Here is a 17,984-nt window from a genome sequence, read left to right as displayed (position 1 = left end):
ACTGTCTGAGATGCCAGCAGTAGTCAGACCCCCGCTTGGTGTGGATCCCATAAACACCAGGTCTATTACTGCCCCCTCCCTCCAGGATGCTCCAGATATCACAGCCAACATCACCTCGTCACTGCGGAGCGTCTGTGAGTGGAGCAGGACGGTCAACCCCCAGGACGACACGGATCCCAGGCATGCCGACCTGGTTCTCTACATCACCAGGTAGCCAAGCTCCCTGAGGGTGTGCCAGGCTGCCTGGGAACTGCTCCTGCTCTCTGCAAGGTGTCATGGCAGCGGGTAGGCCCCTCAGCACCGCCAGGGTGTCTGTTCTCTCTTCCCGAGGTTTGACCTGGAGTTGCCTGATGGCAACCGGCAGGTGCGGGGGGTCACCCAGCTGGGGGGTGCCTGCTCCTCCTCTTGGAGCTGCCTCATCACTGAGGATACCGGCTTCGACCTGGGGGTCACCATCGCCCATGAGATTGGGCACAGGTATGTGGCCTCCCTAGCTGTTCCCTAGCTCAGGCCAAGGAGCTGACCTTGGTCCCCAGGAGGGAAGGTCACAGCTGGCAGTGGACCCTGGGAGAGTCTGGAAGGAACCTGTGTCCGTGACCCCAATGCACTAGGGAGGGTGGGGGGCAAGGGCTAGGAAATCTGATACTTCTTGATAACCAAATAATTAAAAAGAACTTTTTTACCCCCCAAAAACAAGCAAAACAAACTCAGCAATTAGAAAATAAGTTTTGCAGGAAATTCAGGTAAAGAAAAAGCAGGCTGTAAAAATTCTCCCAAGCCCACCACTTAGAGACAACATCTGTTCACATTTTGTATTTAATTTTAGTCTTTTCTTGACACACACACAAATTTTTTACTTGCAAAATTGGGATTATACAGTATTTTAGTTTGTTACCTGCTTTTTTATGTAACAATATATCCCAAGCGTTTCTCTCAGGTCTTTTGCAATATATGTACTTTTTGTATGCACTATAATGTATTTAATTAATCCCTTATTGTTGGATATTTAGGTTATTTCCAAAGTTTTCCTGTTATGAATGTTACACATTCTGTAGGCAAATCTTTGCTCCTATTACCATTTACCTAAAGTGGTGAGTTTCTTTTAGTTATGAAAGTAACACCCACCTGCTGTAAAATTAAAATAGTACAGCGACTCCTAAAGTAAGAACTGAGACTGTCTTCCTGGCCCGCAGCCCCCACTCCTTCCCCTTGCTCTGAGCGCTGCGGTGGAATTCACCGCCGCCCCCTGTCTCCGCGGGGGGCCAGGCTCCGCCGACAAGGCTGGAGCTCCTTACCCCACATCTGCCCACTCCAGCTCCACTTTTCCTCCAGCTCTGGGCCTCCACTTGATCTCTGCGCCACCCCCATCACAATTCCTCTGTTTTGTTTGGAGAGAAAAAAACAAGGCATTGAAAACGATGGCCAAAGGTCCGCACATTTTCTCGGACTTTTTATTTAACCATCCTGTACATGCAGTCGATGACTTCAAACATTGAGCCAGGCCCCAGACCAAGAAAGTGATGGTCGGCGACCCCCCAAAGGGCCCTCGAGCCCCATCCTCCCCATAACACCATGGATTAGCTTGGCCGGCACATTTGTAAAGTCTTGATATTTATTAGCCAAAAGCGGCGGGAGCCACCTGGCCTGCCCAACGTTCCCTCGGGTGGGAAACTGAGGCAGGGCGGCCATTCGACTCTCTCCACCCAGCGGGTTAGCTGGTGGCGGGGCCAGGGCGCGATCCGGTCCGAAAGGTCGCCATGCGCTGGGGCCCGAGGGCGGCCAGGCCCAGAGCGGGGACCCCGGCCGCCGCGCTCAGCGCCGCCCCTGCCCCTCCGCGCAGCTTCGGCCTGGAGCACGACGGCGCGCCCGGCAGCGACTGCGGGCCCAGCGGCCACGTGATGGCGGCCGACGGCGCCGCACCCGCCCGCGGGGGCCTCGCGTGGTCCGCCTGCAGTCGCAGGCAGCTGCTGCATCTGCTCAGGTAGCCGCATCCCTCAGCCCCACCCGCTGCCCGTCTCCACCCCGCCCGCCCCTCCCTAAGTCCCCATCGCCACCTCCCGCGCACCCCTACTTCCCGTCCTCCGACCCACCCCTCCATCCCATCCCTCCGGAGCCCCTCCTCCGTCTGCACCCCCCCCCCCATCACCCCTCCACCTGCTCAGTCACCACCTCCACTCCGCGCCGGCGGGGCTTGACACATGTTAGCCCAGAGTCGGCTCTTGGTCTGGGGCAACGGCTGAGAACGCCCATCCCCGCCCATGCGAGCCCACCCCTCCAAACGTGCTCAACTCCTGCGCCCACTCTTTCATTCCGCCCCCACCCGGTGTTCCCCCGGGGCCTGAGCCGGGGCCTTGTCGCAGCGCAGGACGGGCGCGCTGCGTGTGGGACCCACCGGGGCTGCAGCCCCGGTCCTCGGGGCACCCTCCCGAGGGGCACCCCGGCCTCTACTACGGCGCTGACGAACAGTGCCGCGTCACCTTCGGCCCCACAGCGGTCGCCTGCACCTTCACCAGGGAGCACCTCGTGAGTCTGCCCTCAGTGGGGCACATGGCACATCGCTGTACCCCATCTCTGTACCTGGGGCTCCCTCTGCCAGGCCCACTGATTCCCCTGCCCAGATCATGGCCCACTGTGCGCTGGGAGCACCCACTCTCAGTCACCTCTCAAAATTCTCAATTTTTGAACAAATGTGAATGGATCCCACATTTTCATTTTGACTGGGCCCCACAAATTTTGTAGAGCCAACCCTGGCATGGCCCAGGAGCCTGTGGACATTGATCCTAAAAGGCAATTACCAAGGGCTTCCAACCCAATGCAGTGACCTCCAAGCTGAACCCACAGCGGAGGTATGAGCTGGCAGGGGAGGGGGGGCGGTGAGGGGAGCAGGCACCCCAAAGATGGACTTCCTCTCAGGGCTGCACAGGACTTTGATGGGCCCCTTCCACCACACAAAATATTCAGAATTGTGTCTTAGTATTTTTATAAAATATGAACAGTTTTGTGTGCATTGTTATGAATACAAATAATATTACATATTACAACTTTTTTTGACCTAAAAGTATAGTTTTTTCTTCTGATTTTAAAGGAAATTAAAACATTTTTGTGGGTCCCTAAAAGGATTGTGGGCCTTGGTGACTGTCCCAGTTCCCGATAGAGAAGTTGGCCATGCCCACCCTCCCTGGCCACCAGTGCCCACAGAGCAGCATAGTGGCTGTGCCAGTGTGTCCTGTGGTCTGGGAGGGACAATTCAGGCTGGACACTGACCCGACAGGCCCTAGTGGCCCCTAAGTTGGCGGCCAATCTCCCTTCTTAGGACATGTGCCAGGCTCTCTCCTGCCACACAGACCCCCTGGACCAAAGCAGCTGCAGCCGCCTCCTCATTCCTCTCCTGGATGGGACAGAGTGTGGCGTGGACAAGGTCAGAGAAGGGGCTTGTGTGTGTGTGTGCGTGTGCATGTGTGTGTGTGTGCACTCGCACGTGCTCGTAGGGGCACCTGCAGCCTGCAGCCTTCATTCCTGGGGCGGGAGGCAGGAAAACATCAGTCAGCCAGGGCAGAGGGCCTGGAGCTGTCCTTGGTCACCTGATCAGGAGGCCTCACCTGCACCCAGTGGCTCGCCCCGCCCCTTCACAGGCCCCGGAGACAGGGCAGTTCTTCCAGGTTCACAGGATAACAGTAACCATCCAGGGGCTTGCTCAGGACTCTGCCGAGGCAGGTGGGGATCCGGAGCCCAGTCCTGGCCTCCACGCTGTTCTAGAGAGAGCAGCGTTCGCCGAACACCTGCTCCCAGGCGGGGTGCTGGGTCTCACTTCCTCCTCCCCAGGCCTAGAGACAGGGACTGTGTTGTCACCGGCCTCACAGAGAAGGCAGAGGTTTGTTTTTTTTTTTTTTTTAAAGTTTGGCACCTGGGCTAACAACTGTTGCAAAATTTTTTTTTTCTGCTTTATCTCCCCAAACCCCCCCCCCAGTACACAGTTGTATATCTTAGTTGCACATCCTTCTAGTTGTGGGATGTGGGACGCCGCCTCAACATGGCCTGACGAGTGGTGCCATGTCCGCGCCCAGGATCCGAACCCTGGGCTGCGCAGCGGAGCGCGCAAACTTAACCACTCAGCCATGGAGCCAGCCCCAAGGCAGAGGTTTTGAGTGACAGAGTGGCCCAGCTCCCTGACCCACTCCTTCTCTTTGCCTGCACAGTCGCGTGTCTTCCCGGCTCCCTCCAGCCCTCAGCGCCCCTCCCTGCCCCTCTGCCAGGCGTGGCCAGACCCTTCCTCTGTCCTACAGGCTGGTGGTCTGCCCTCTTCTGTTTAGCACTGGTTTCCCGAGCAGGATGGGGGGGCGCATGCATGCATTCATATGTGTGTGCAGGTGCCCTGTGTGTGTGGGGTGCCTGTGGGTGTGGGTACCCTGGGTGTGTGGGGTGCTTGTGTGTGTGTGGGTACCCTGTGTGTGGGGGGTGCCTATGGGTGTGGGTACCCTGGGTGTGTGGGGTGCTTGTGTGTGTGGGGGGTGCCTATGGATGTGGGTACCCTGGGTGTGTGGGGTGCCCTGTGTGTGTGGGGTACCTGTGGGTGTGGGTACCCTGGGTGTGTGGGGTGCTTGTGTGTGTGTGGTTACCCTGAGTGTGTGGGGTGCCTATGGGTATGGGTACCCTGGGTGTTGTGGGGTGCTTGTGTGTGTGTGGGTACCCTGTGTGTGGGGGGGTGCCTGTGGGTGTGGGGTGCCTGCGGGTGTGGGGTGCCCTGTGTGTGTGGGGTGCCTGTGGATGTGGGGTGCCTGTGTGTGTGGAGTGCCTGTGTGTGTGTGGGGTGCCTGTGTGTGTGGAGTGCCTGTGTGTGTGTGGGGTGCCTGTGGGTGTGGGGTGCCCTGTGTGTATGCAGTGCCTGTAGGTATGAGGTGCCTGTGGTTGTAGGGGATGCCCTGTGGGTATAGGATACCTATGTGTGTGGGGGATGCCCTGTGGGTTGGGGTGCCTGTGGGTGTGGGGTATCCTGTGTGTGTGGGGTGCCTGTGTGTGTGAGAGGTGCCCTGTATGTGGGGGGTGCCTGTGTGTGTGGGGGGGTGCCCATGGGTGCAGGGTGCCTGTGGCTGTGGGGTGCCGGTGGTTTTGGGGTGCGTGTGGGTGTGGGGTGCCTGGGGTGTGAGGTGCGCATGGGTGTGGTGTGCCCGTGAGTGTGGGTCCTCGTGAGTGTGGGGTGCTCGTGGGTGTGGGGTGCCCCTGGGTGTGGGTTACCCCTGGGTATTGGGTGCCTGTGGCTGTGAGGTACCCGTGGGTGTGCGGTCCTATGATTGTAGGAGTTTTGCTGTCCTTTCCTCGCAGTGGTGCTCCAAGGGTCACTGCCGCTCGCTGGCGGAGCTGAGTCCTGTGGGGGCCGTGCACGGGCACTGGTCTGGCTGGGGTCTCCCTAGCCCTTGCTCCCGCTCCTGTGGAGGAGGTGTAGTCACCAGGAGGCGACAGTGTAACAACCCCAGGTACGGCACGGAGCAAGCCCCATTCTCCCCATCAGGGAGGGTGGCTGGCCCCACATTCCCTGGTTGGGGGGCAGTGGGTCATCTCCCACCCCTTGTGTCTCGTGGGCTTTTCAGACCTGCCTTTGGTGGGCGTGCCTGCGTCGGTGCTGACCTCCAGGCGGAGATGTGCAACACTCAGGTAGGCCTGCTTCTCGGGCAGGGGCAGGGCGAGAGGGGCAGGTCGGCGGCCCTGGGGGAGCTGAAGAACCAGGCAGCTGCGACTGTGCCTCACACCAGGGCACTTGTGAGGGTGACGAGGGTGCCCTGACACCTGCGCTGGGACCACAGTGCGTGCGCCAGGGTGGCCCTCCTGCTGACAGCAGTGACCCTGAAGTGTTCCACTTCCCCCGCTGTGTGACACTGCCCCCCACCCGGGGTGCCTGAGTGGGGAAGCCAGGCTGCACATCTCTGCATGAGAACCCCCTCCCTCCCTCCTTCCCCAGCATAAGGTCCTCTCCTGCAAACCATGAGCGGGGCTTTTAGTTATAAATTCAGGTGAAATTCACATAGCATAAAATCAGCCATTTTAAAGTGTGCGATTCAGTGGCATTTAGGATATTCACAATATTGTGTAACCACCACCTCTGTCTAGTTCCAAAACATTTCCATCACCCCAAAGGAAAACCCCGGAGCCATTAAGCATTGCTCCCACTCCCCCGCCCCTCAGCCTTGGGCAACCACAAGTGTACTTTCTGTCTCGATGGATTTGCCTATTCTGGGCATTTCAGATAAGTGGAATCATGCAATATGTGGCCTTTTGCATCTGGCTTCTTTCACTCAGCATCGTGTTTTTGAGGCTCAGCACAGACGCGTTGTAGCATGTGTCAGTGCTTCATTCCTTCTTATGGCTGAGTGACGTTCCCTCGTATGGATGGACCACATGTTGTTCAACTGTCGTCCACTGGCAGACATTTGGGTGGTTTCTGCCTTTTGGTTCTTGTGACCAGAGCTGCTATGAGCCCGTGTGTACGTGGACTTGTTTGGGTGCTGCTTCCGTTCTCTTGGGTGTATACCTAGAAGTGGACCTGCCGGACCACATGGTAATTCTGTATTTAACTCTTTGAGGAACCTCCAGACCATTTCCCACAGCAGCTGAACCCTCTCGCACTCCCACCAGCGGTGGGTGAGGGTCCCAGCTCCTCCGCATCATCTCTCACACTTATTGTCCGTGTTTTTGACCATGGCCGTCATAGTGGAAACGGCAGACTGATTCCTTTGACGTTGAGTTAAAACCTGCATGTGCTGAGACCTTCCCTCCCCGCCTTCTCCGGGCAGACCCCCCGAGAGTCCTCCTCTGGGGGACCCGGGCTCACAGGGCGCAGGGTGGGGGGCAGGCCTGCATGGAGGCAGCCGCGGTCCCTGTCCGTGCTTAGCGGGTCCGCTCCAATCCTTTCCTCTCGGACTGCAGTGCAAAGAGACTCTTGGCTGCTACGACCTTTCTCACGACCCACCCCTGGAGGCACATGCCCAGGGAATACACGTCATCTGTCTTGTTGGCTGAAGTCCGGGCCTCTGGCTCCACGAGCAGTGCTCTTTGCCCTGTTTTCCTCTTCATTGCTGGGTGGTCAGCCCTGCCCACTTCCTTACAAGTTCTCCTAGAATTCTCCCACCAGCAGAGAGAGGCTCCTGACACCCCCACTTCACAGAACAGGGGACTAAGATGTGGTCAGGAGCTGGGCTCAAGCCCACGTCTTAACGCTCACACTGCAGGGTGCCTGGCTGTTTCCTAGTCACAAGGGCCCCTCAACCCGGGCCCCCGTCCCGGGGTCTCCTGCCCCAGGCCCCCACTCCAGGGTCCTCCCGTGCCTGTCCTCTGCCCCCTCCTGGCCAGGCCTGCGAGAAGACCCAGCTGGAGTTCATGTCAGAGCAGTGCGCTGAGACCAACGGGAAGCCGCTGTCCCTCTCCCCGGGCGGCACGTCCTTCTACCGCTGGGACGCCGCTGCACGGTACAGCCAAGGTGGGGCCTGGAGTGTGGAGGGCAGCCAGGCCCTGGAGACCTCGGGTGGGAAGAGTTGACGGGGGCCGGCTCACTGCCTCTCCGACGCTGTGGGGAGCAGGGCTCAGGTGTGGGCTCTGCGTCAGGCAGACAAGGGATCACTTCCTGGCTTAGCCACACGTAGCAGGTCTGAGTCTTGGTTTTCCCGTCTGTGAAAGGGAGATAAGAGCAGTGTCTCTGCTCAGGTTGTTGGGAGGATTCAGTGCGATGATGCAGGGGAAGCACCGAGTGTGCTCCTTGGTCATAGTTCAGTGGCATTTATTAGATCAAGACATGATGACCACTCAGGAGGCAGGACAGGTGGCAATAGAAACTCTGGCCCCAAATGCAGACAGTGAAGCTAGATGGCACTGGTGGGGTGAGGGGCCACTTGGATCACATCCACAGGGTCACCGCCCTCCGTACATCCTGCCACCCTTGCATCAGGCTCCCTTGTCCCTCTGCCTTCCCAGGGGATGCTCTGTGCAGACACATGTGCCGGGCTGTTGGCGAGAGCTTCATTGTGAGGCGTGGGGACAGTTTCCTGGATGGGACCCGATGTGTGCCAAGCGGCTGGCAGGAGGACGGGACCCTGAGCCTGTGTGTGTCGGGCCACTGCAGGGTAGGTGTGTGTGGGCAGTGGAGGTGCCCTCCCATCCACTGTGGCCCTGAGGCCTGTCCCATCAGAAGCCAAGATGCAAAGGGGCCTCCTGGGGGGTCTTTGGGTGCTGGCACCCATGAAGCTGCAGCAGAGTCTGCCCGGGGTGATGCCAGGACACAGGGCCGACCTTGAAGTCAGCTGGGAGGGAAGAGCTGTGCTGTGACCTTGGGCAAGTCATTGAAGCTTGTTTCCGGCGTAGACGTCAGATGCTGCAGAAATGCACCGGGTCTGCTCTGTGACTCTCAGAGCCTCAGAGGTGTGGGTGTCAGTGGGCCAGCACCCTCCAGTGACACCTGCACGGGTCTCACTTGCCATTCCCCTTTGCACAGACGTTCGGCTGTGATGGCAGGATGGACTCCCAGCAGGTGCGAGACGTGTGCCAGGTGTGTGGAGGGGACAACAGCACGTGCAGCCGACAGAGTGGCTCCTTCACGGCCGGGAGAGCCAGAGGTAGGGGCCTCCCTTGGGGTGGAGGGCCAGGCTCCCTCAGCCTTCAAGGCACTCGGCAGCCCAGAGCCATGCTGTGGGCTGCCCAGGCCAGCAAGGCCTTGTGCTCGCTTGGCCCCGGGCCCTCGGAGTGGGCCTCAGCCTCCATCCTCCACTTTGCAGCCTCTCCACACAGGCTCAGATTCTGGTGCCGAGGCTACCTTGGATGGTGGGGCAGCGCTCACAGTTGCTCACTGTAGCTGTGATGCAAAGTGTTCTGGTCTCTCCTCTTCTGCTTCAGGAATCCTCAGGAGGGAGGTTGTACTGGGAAAATCTTTCACTTTGATCTAATTATGAAAGAGGTCAAGTAATTTGCAACGTTGGTGCTTAGCGGGTCAGTCGAGGAGTTGAGTCCCACCTCCCTCTGGTGGGCCCCACGCTGTGCTGAGAACCTTGGGTCTGGTCCCTTCCCCTGGCTAGCGTGGCGCCCTCAAGATGACCCTCCAGCCTGGCATTGATTGCCCCCTGTGACAGTGGAGTCACTGCTGCCTGAGGCAGCCCCATTGCACTGTGGGCTTTAGGTGTTGAGGCCCTGTTTTCTGTACAGCTGAAATCTGCTCCCTCTGACTGGGATGCAGGTGACCTGAGACCGCCCCCCTCCTCTGCTTCCTCTAGAGTACGTCACCTTCCTGACAGTTACCCCCAACCTGACCAGTATATACGTCGCCAATCAGAGGCCTCTCTTCACGCACTTGGGTGAGTTGGCCAGAGGACACCCACCTGGAGGTAGCCAAGCCACGAAGGTTGAGGACACAGCCCCCAAGATGCCCCCACCTCTGACACCAGCTGCGAGTTCTGGAGTTTCCACAACCACCGTTGGTTAAACGGTGATTCACGAGGAGGCCTGGGAACTCTGAGAGCTGTTCCTCTCCCCGTCACAGCTCATTACAGGGGAAGGAAGCAGGATCAAACCAGCCCGAGAAGAGATGCCTAGGGCAGAGTTGGGGAGGGTCCTGCGTCCAGCACCGAAATGTGGCAATACGAAGGGAGCGTTGCCAATCAGGGAGCTCATGTGGGTCCAGGGTCTGGTTTTTGCTGGGGCTTCGATACGTAGGCGTGATGGATGGATGGGCGGATTGATCGCTCACGTGGATGCCCTCAGTCTCAGGTTGACTGATGCCCCATGACCCAAAGCCCACACCCTAAATCACACCCTAAATTCCCAGTGTGGCCAGCCCCCACCCTAAACAAAGACACTCCCATCAGCTGTGACACAGGTTCCCTCCTGGAAGCCTGAAGCCGAGGGCAAAGCCCAGGCCTGTCTTTGGGCAAGGCCAACTTCTTTACTACAGTGCCACAGTGGGTCTTTATTTCCAGGGGGCATCCACACCTGACCTTTGAGTCTGACGTGGGGGGCTTCCCTGGGGTCTGCGAGCCCCCGAAGCTGCCTGTAGTGCTGGTGTGAGTGCTCTTGGTGAGGGCAGCAGGTCCACAGCACTCACCAGGTTCCAGGAGGAGGTGCTGAGCCACCCCCATGGGGAAGGCTTCTATAGTCAGATGTCTGTGTGCATCTTGGAGGGTGCGCCTTGCTCGCTGCAGAGCCCGCCCGACCGAGACAGCAGGAGGACCTGCTCCCCAGGGAGGCCTGGGGACCCCGGGGAGGGGAGTCGTGGATGTGGTGGTAGAGATTACATCCCGCTAGCTAGTTGTCGCCTCCACTCTGTCCCTTAAACCAAGACCTCTTCTGTACAAGGGGGTGGCACCCGCCCTCTGAGGGTGCGAGGGGTGGCGCCCCGCCGTGCTGACGGGCCTTGCTCCCCTCACAGCAGTGAGGATCCGAGGGCGCTACGTCGTGGCCGGGAATTCGAGCATCTCTCCCAGCACCACCTACCCCTCCCTCCTGGAGGACAGCCGTGTCGAGTACAAAGTGACCCTCACTGAGGACCGGCTGCCCCGCCGGGAGGAGATCCGCATCCGGGGACCCACCCAGGAAGACATGGAGATCCAGGTGACCAGGAGGGCCTGGAGGAGCCAGCAGGGACTCCTCCTGGTGTTCATCAGTGCACGTGTTCAGATACTTATCCGCTCTGCAGTCATGGGGGCGTTGCTAAGGAACCTGTGTGTGGAGCCCACAGGGGTCCCTGGAGTTCTGAGAGTGGGTGAGAGGGAGAACCCTGGGCAGGGGTCAGGGGGCTTCCCCAGGAAAGGGGCGATGGGGCTGGGGTCTGAGATGAACTAATGCTGCCAGGCCAAGCAGGGAGGGACGCATCTTGAGGGAACAGTGCACAGGAGGGGTGATGAGGAGAGATAAGGAAGGAGACCCCCCTGACCAAGACAGACCTTGAAGGACCTTGCTGGTAATGTGAGGAGTTCTGGGTTCCTCCTGGGGCCCCAGGGGCCTACTGAGGGGCTCCCGGCAGAGTGGATTTGGGATGGGGCCTATGTCAGGCCTGGCAGAAGGAGGGTGTGGGGTATGAGACAGTGGGGGAGGCTGGTTGGGCTGACCCCCAGATTGGAGACCCACCATGGAGGCGTCCCTCCAAGGGCAGTGGTGGTCCAGGAGCTGGAGGCAGGGTGATGCCGGGATCCAGAGCCCGGGCTAGGCACTCAGGTGGACTGGAGTTCGAGTCCTGGCTCTGGTGGAAACTGGGCAAGGGACTTAACCTTTCAGAGCCTCAGTTTCCCCATCTGCAAAATGGGACTAAGTATAGCTACATCATAAAGTTACTGTGGAGATTCATTATTTTACAAGTAATGTACGTTAAGCACTTGGCAGAGTGTGTGGTGCCCCGTACATGTGCCATGAAATGTGGCCACTGCTCCAAAAACCGAGTGCATGCTGGCTTGGATCTCGGAAGCCCCCAGAGGATTGGGGATACCCCATCCTAATGGTGGGAAAGTTTGGGGACAAAGGGACGAACACCATGAGGCCAAACCTGGAACTTGAATGTTCCCTGCCGGTTGTGGCCCTCCTCCTGCAAGGATGCTATATTGCCCATGTTCTCATGCTGACTATGCCACTGATGGCTGTGCGTGCGTCCCCTCCCGTGCCTCAGTCTCTGCGTCTGTAGGATGGGGACGGGATGGCACTCCTCCACCTAGGGCTCTGGGCAGGTTTCAGGAGTTGAGGCGTGTGCTGTGCATTATTGGCAGCAGTCCCGGGCAGAGAGGAAGCCCTGAGTGGATGTTGGCTCTCAGTGTGTCTTTGGGGTGGAGGTAAACGGGAGCACAGGTAGCCATTGTCGAGCGCGTCCTCCGAGCTGTGAGCCCGTCGACCTGTGTCCCCATCTGTGCTTTGCTGATAGAGGCGCTTAGAGGGGTGGATGGAAATTAGTATCGGTTGAAACAACCCTTGGGAACCTTTGGGAGGGGCCCCAGTCTCGGCAGCCCCTGATTGTGGTCCGTCAGCCCCACCCTCTGCCGCTGCAGCTGGGGGAGACAGCAGGGGCTCCCCCAGAAGGCCAGGCCAGGCCAGAGCGAGCCCCCTGTGAGCGGTGCACCTCTTCCCAGACTCCCCATGTGGCCCAGTTCACCCACGTCCCCACTCCTGGGAGCACTGTTCCCAAATGCTGGCTGCTGAGCAGCTCTGTCGGCATCCTTTGTGGTGTGTATAAAATACAGATTCCTGGGTCCTCTCAGAGCCACTGAATCAGGACCTGCCCTGGTAGGGAGGGGACTCGAGAATCCCCATTTTAGCAGAGGACTGCAATGGGCAGCTAGATGTGGTGTCATGGGGGCAGGTGCTGGGTGCCACTTACCCTGGGACCTCAGGGGCCTCCTCCTGGGGCTGGCCTTGGGCACAGGACCCAGTGACCCTCCTGAAGGGCGAACAGGCCCAGGCTGCCCTGCAAACACCCTTCCTTAACTTCCGTGCTCTCGGGGTCCAGCCCAGGCCGCCAGTCCCTTCTGATCCAGCCCCTTCCTGCTGACCCCTCACGCCTCATCTCTTGCTCCAGAAGCACAGGCTTTGCTGGTCTCGCTCCCAGGCCCTTGCCTGGGCTCCCTCTGCTGGAGCGCCCCTTCTCTCACCTCTGCCCTTGCCTCCAGGAGCCCCTCCCTGACCTGCCCCACCCCTGGTCAGTTCAGGGGTGCTTCTCTGCTCTCGTAATGCCCTGTGCAGATTGCCATCCCTGCACTTATCTGCCACTACCACCCCACCCTACCCCACCCACTGTGAGCTCCTGGAGGCTGGGAGAGTGTCCCGTTGGATGTGCTGTCCCCAGAACCTAGCATGGGGTCGGTATCGCTGATTGCTTGCTGAGCGAAAGAATTTGGAAATGGAGGAATGAAAAGCTGAAGGCTTCCTGGGGGAGGTGGCTGTGACAGTGACCGGAGCCCACTGTCTGTGTCCTACAGGTTTACAGGCGCTACGGCGAGGAGTATGGCGAACTCACCCGCCCAGACGTCACCTTCACCTACTTCCAGCCTAAGCAGCGGCAGGCCTGGGCATGGGCCGCCGTGCGGGGGCCCTGCTCGGTGAGCTGTGGGGCAGGTGAGGTCCCAGGCAGGGCCCGCCCGAGGCAGGGCTTGCCTCCTGCACGGAGGTGGTCTAGCCTCCCTCTTTCCTCCCAGGGCTGCGCTGGGTGACCTACGGCTGTCTGGACCAGGCCAGGAACGAGTGGGTGGAGCCTGCCCACTGCGGAGGGAGCCGGCAGCCAGCGGCATGGCAGGAGTCCTGTGCCCCCAAGCCCTGCCCCCCGTAGTGAGTGCCATCTATGGCTCCCAGGGGGGGTCAACAGTAGCTGCCGGGCTCTCACCCTAGTTCATGGGGGCCACATAGCATGGGCTGGGCGAGGCAGCTTCTGGGCATTCTCTCGTTGACTCCTGGAAACTGCCCTGTGAGGTGGGTTTTGTCAGTGTCCCCATTTAGCAGGTAAAGACACTGAGACTCTGGCAGACATGGGTGACAGTGGCAGCCTGGTGTGACCAATACCTGCTGTGCCTTATCCACAGGCTGACTTGCCCTCTCTGAGCTCAGTGGGTCACTGCCAAGGGGATGTGATTGCCCTGCCCAGGAGCTTGTGGGGAGACTCAGGGAGGCAGCGACGGAAAGCACCTGGGCCTCGCCAGCCCCTGGCCCGGGTGGTTGGCAGGAGGGTAACGTTAGGGACAAGGCCGTCCTTGCTGGGTTCAGGGCTGGGGCATCCACTTACCAGCACTTTTGTACAGGTGTCCTCAAGCTCACGTGAAGCCTGGGGACACCTGGAGAGCTGGAGGGCTGGGCTGGCTGTACCTGCACAGTGTCTAGGTACCTGAAGGGACACCGGCCTAGCCCAACCCAGGAAATCCAGTTGCCTGGACGATCTGCCTGCTTTCCACCCTGTTCCCCCAGGCCAGCCAGGGCACCAGGCCAGGGGCCCAATGCTCTGTTCCTTTCCTCCTCAGCTGGGCAGCTGGAGACTTTGGCCCCTGCAGCGCCTCCTGTGGGGGAGGTCTGCGGGAGCGGGCAGTGCGCTGCGTGGAGGCCCAGGGCAGCCTCCTGAGGACATTGCCCCTGGCCCAGTGCAGAGCGCTAGCCCTGCAGCCAGAGCTGGTGGAAACCTGTAACTCCCAGCCCTGCCCTCCCAGGTGAGCACAGGGAGGGTGCGGTGGGGCGGGGCGGGACCCATCCCGGGCCAGATCCGGGCAGAGTCTCCCTGGCAGAGCTTGTCCCTGCACTGAACCCTGCCACTGCTGAGTGTCCCTTCTTGCCAAGGCCTCTGGCTTTGCCCTACCATCCTGAGTGACAGGCAGCAGTGGCCCAGCATTATGAATGTCACTATCCAGAGACCCTGGGCTGGCCATTTCCCTCTTTGAACTTCGGGGTCCCTGTTCATGGAGAGGCTGAGGACCATGTGAACCCAGGAATATAAAGCAATAATGTCACTTTATCATTACTGATGTTATTTCCACGGTGCCTCTCATCCCCTTAGCATCTGAGCTGACAAGCCACCTATCATTCTGACTTGCCACTCACTGGCTGGGGGACCAGGAAAAGTCCCCTCCCTCTCTGGGCCCAGTTTTGTGATCTGTCCAGTGGGGAGGGGGTTGGCCTAGGTCCCTGGTGGCCCGCGTGTGGCTCCAGGCTCCTTTTCCCCTCTTGTGTTCGTGGCAGAGGTGGGAATCACCACTCTTTCCCACTGCTGCCTGATCCTGCCTCAGAATCCTTCTGAACACCTCACTCCAGGCAGTCACTGCCTCTCAGGGTTGACACACGCATGAAACCCATTTGCCACCACTGACCTGGGTGGTCTGATTGCACCTGGCACCTGTTTCTCAGCACCTGCTAGGTTGTGCAGAATGATGTCGTTATCTGGTTGAAGGCTCACCTCTGCCTCTGGAGAACAGGGGTCGGGCTGTGTCACTACACCCCGGGTGTCACGGGGCGTGCTGGCAGCACTCCACCCAGAGCTTCAGGGAAAGGCCCCTGGGTTTTGCTTCTTTTGGGGACCCTCTTTGGGCTCTTGGATATTGGGGAGCAGGTCTGCTGCCTCCCTGCCCCAGGAGCTAAGCTGCACCCACAGCCCGATGGCACAGGCAGGGCATGATGGCTGTCCTTTGCCGTCCTCAGGTGGGAGGAGTCCAACGCGTGCTCATCGTCCTGTGGAGCAGAACGGGCTGCACAGAACATGACATGCGTGCCGGGGGCAGATGGCCTGGAGGTGCCAGCGACTGCTGGGCCCTGCTCCCCGGATGAGAAGCTACCTACCCTCAAGCCCTGTGTGGCCATGGCCTGTCCTCCCACCTGGGGCCATGTGAGTGTCCTGGGCACCAGGGAGGCCGGGCTATTGGGTCCTTATCTGGCCAGGAGAATGAAGAGCACTGGTTCCCTTTGGCCTCCTGGCCAGAGCAAGAAGACTGTCCTTGTGCAGGGCTGCTCTCTGTGGGATCCTCCTGGTCAGAGGACAAACTTAGAAACAGCTCAGGGCCTCTTGGGAAGCCCCATCCTGCTGGCGAGCCAGGCCGTGTTAGAATGCTGCCAGTTCTGTGCTGCGCAGAGAAACACGGCCACACTCCTGCCTGGCATCGGGACCTCTGAGGCTGCGTGCCGTTGTTTTCAGACAAAGGTGCTGGGAAGCTCTGTCCTCTCGTGGCTGGTGGGGACTGCAGGGCCAAGCATGCCTGCAAATCCGGCTCCTGAGCCCCAGCTCCCAGCCCTGTCCCACAGTGACCAGTCATGCTGATGCAGAGGCCAAGGTGGGGCATGTGGTGGGGGCTTCTGCTGGGGGCTGGGAAGTGAGTCTCCCCGGAGAAGAGCAGCAGGGAGGGGCAGCCTTTGGGGTGCTGGTGACCACTTCTGCTCTCTCCTGAAGAGACTGGGCTGGGTGGTGGTGGAGGGCAGGTGCTCAGTGGCCTGGAGGTGGGAAGCCCAGACCCACTAGCTTGTTGCTTGCCCGCTGCAGCTGGACCCTCAGGCTCCAGGAGAGGAGGCTGCATCCCCATCAGGCAGTGCCAGGCTGGAGGCTCACATTGCACACGTGTGGATGCCCCTGGCGGGAACTTGCTCTGTCTCCTGTGGTCGAGGTGAGGCCCCCGATGCTCCTGAGGCCAGCGCTCGTGAGCTGCCTCTTCCCTGCCAGCATTTTGCCCAGTTCTAGAAAGCATTTGAGGTGGCTTACAAAAACCCAAATGACACAAGAGCATGACGTAGTACACAAGGAGATTGGAACAAGGTGCGGACAGCCACGTATATGTGTTCATTGATTGGCTGAAAGATAGGAAGAGATCATAAAACCCAGCAATAGTGGGCCCAGGAGTGAATTTCTCAGGGTTTAGAAAAGCTGTGGGAGATGGGCCCCAAACTTAGCTCTAAGCTTCCTAGTGGCCAAAGAGAAACAAAACTAATTTTAAGATACACAGTGTTCTTAAACTAAAATCCTAACCACTTGCTCAGTAAGACTTAGGCATGTTTAGAATTGAGACCAGAGATTTCTTTCGAGGATACTCCTAAAGGAGAGAGGCGGGGAAACTGGCCCCAGCAAGATCTTTATGATAAACACGGTAAGAGATTTTCATATAGCAGTTCTTACAATGCCCTTCAGTAAGCAATAGCAGCTGCCACTTGTTGGGCACCTACCATGTGGCAGGTACTTTGTATCTAGCACAACCAGAGGCACTCACGACTAGAATATACAACTATGTACTGGGGAGCTTTGGGAAGAAGACAAAGGGAAAAAAAAAAAAAAAGATTGGCAACAGTTGTTAGCTCAGGTGCCAATCTTAAAAAAAAAAAATATCCCTGCAAGTTAAGCACCATTAGATGAAAAACGTAAGGCTCAGAGAGGTTAAGTCATTTGTCCAAGGTCACACAGTTGGTAAGTGGCAGAGTCAAGACTCAGATCCACATGGGCCTTATCTCCTGGAGCTCTCCAGAGAGCTGAGTGTTTGCGGTCCTTGCTGAACCCTCCTCTTGGGGCGCCGGGTCCCTGCTTCCTCCCTGCAGGCCTGAGGGAGCTGCATTTTGTGTGCATGGACAGTGCCATCAGGACACCCGTCCGGGAAGAGCTTTGTGACCTGGCAAGCAAGCCTGGGAGCCGGCAGGAGGTGTGCCAGGCTGTCCCATGCCCGGCTCGGTGAGTCGGGGGGAGGGAGACTGCGCAGAGGGGCAGCAGTCTCGGTCCCCCGGGGGAAGGTGTCTTACCCTGGGATGTGGCTTCCTACGGAGCACTGGCCTTTCCTTCCTGCAGGTGGGAGACCCGAGCCTTGGCACCGTGCCCAGTGACCTGTGGAGGGGGGCAGGTGCTGCTGGCTGTTCGCTGTGTGAGGCCGGACCGTGGCCACTTAGTCCCCCTGCCTCATTCCAAGTGCTGGCCAGTGCCCCGGCCCAGCCCCTTCAAGGACTGCAGCCCGGAGCCCTGCCCTGCCAGGTGGGCCCCTTCCCAAGGGGACAGGAGGTCCTAGGTATGCATCCTTGTAGGTGGCATGTCACCTCCCAGGAAGCTCCTGACCCTCAGTGTCCTCAGCTGCAGGAGCAGGTCATACTGGCGCCCTGGAACGCTGTAGTGGGTTTAAAGCATGGGAAGTGCGTCACACAGAATCCGGGATGCTGTGGACACACATGGTCGATGGCTCATTCTTCCATCACTTGCTTTTTACTGAGCACCCACTATGCCCAGGCACTGTTCTGGCACTAGGGGACGAGACAGCAGGGAACAAGACCGACAGGCACCCCTGCCCTCCTGGAGCAGATGCTGGGGGCAGAGGGGAGATGGACACTAAATAAGGCAGACGGGGAGACATAGTCTAATGAATGGTGATTAGTGCGATGTGGCAGACACGGGGAGGGAAGATCGGGAGTGCTGGGAGGGGCAGGTCCCGGTGGAGGTGGGGCTGGGATTCCTATTAGAGACAGACCTCTTTGCAGGGCCCCTTGGCTGCCTTTTGGACACATCTGTTTGCCCTGAGTTTCCCCTTTCTGTAAAATGGTCTCTT

The 17,984-nt window shown here is 59.0% G+C and overlaps 1 protein-coding gene across 4 annotated transcripts in view; it reads left to right on the top strand.

Moving 5' to 3' along the window:
• The window catches only part of ADAMTS13 (ADAM metallopeptidase with thrombospondin type 1 motif 13), a 33,635-nt gene that overhangs the window by 8,313 nt on the left and 7,338 nt on the right, over positions 1-17,984 (top strand). For 3 of the 4 annotated variants that reach the window (XM_070518432.1, XM_070518431.1, XM_070518428.1), the window contains exons 7-25: positions 86-210; positions 331-477; positions 1,841-1,981; positions 2,361-2,523; positions 3,314-3,418; positions 5,320-5,471; positions 5,586-5,649; positions 7,342-7,468; positions 7,960-8,108; positions 8,477-8,597; positions 9,249-9,329; positions 10,400-10,581; positions 12,930-13,065; positions 13,146-13,275; positions 13,959-14,141; positions 15,124-15,307; positions 15,956-16,076; positions 16,996-17,125; positions 17,240-17,419. In XM_070518432.1, the coding sequence (XP_070374533.1) occupies positions 86-210; positions 331-477; positions 1,841-1,981; positions 2,361-2,523; positions 3,314-3,418; positions 5,320-5,471; positions 5,586-5,649; positions 7,342-7,468; positions 7,960-8,108; positions 8,477-8,597; positions 9,249-9,329; positions 10,400-10,581; positions 12,930-13,065; positions 13,146-13,275; positions 13,959-14,141; positions 15,124-15,307; positions 15,956-16,076; positions 16,996-17,125; positions 17,240-17,419 (2,621 nt within the window). The remainder of the gene's footprint in view (positions 1-85; positions 211-330; positions 478-1,840; positions 1,982-2,360; positions 2,524-3,313; positions 3,419-5,319; positions 5,472-5,585; positions 5,650-7,341; positions 7,469-7,959; positions 8,109-8,476; positions 8,598-9,248; positions 9,330-10,399; positions 10,582-12,929; positions 13,066-13,145; positions 13,276-13,958; positions 14,142-15,123; positions 15,308-15,955; positions 16,077-16,995; positions 17,126-17,239; positions 17,420-17,984) is intronic. The other variant, XM_070518429.1, reaches the window with a different exon arrangement.

Source organism: Equus asinus, chromosome 10 (genome assembly GCF_041296235.1).
Source record: "Equus asinus isolate D_3611 breed Donkey chromosome 10, EquAss-T2T_v2, whole genome shotgun sequence".
Taxonomy (NCBI): Eukaryota; Metazoa; Chordata; class Mammalia; order Perissodactyla; family Equidae; genus Equus; species Equus asinus.
Note: the sequence above shows the minus strand (reverse complement) of the source record. Positions and strands in the feature narration are given on the sequence as shown.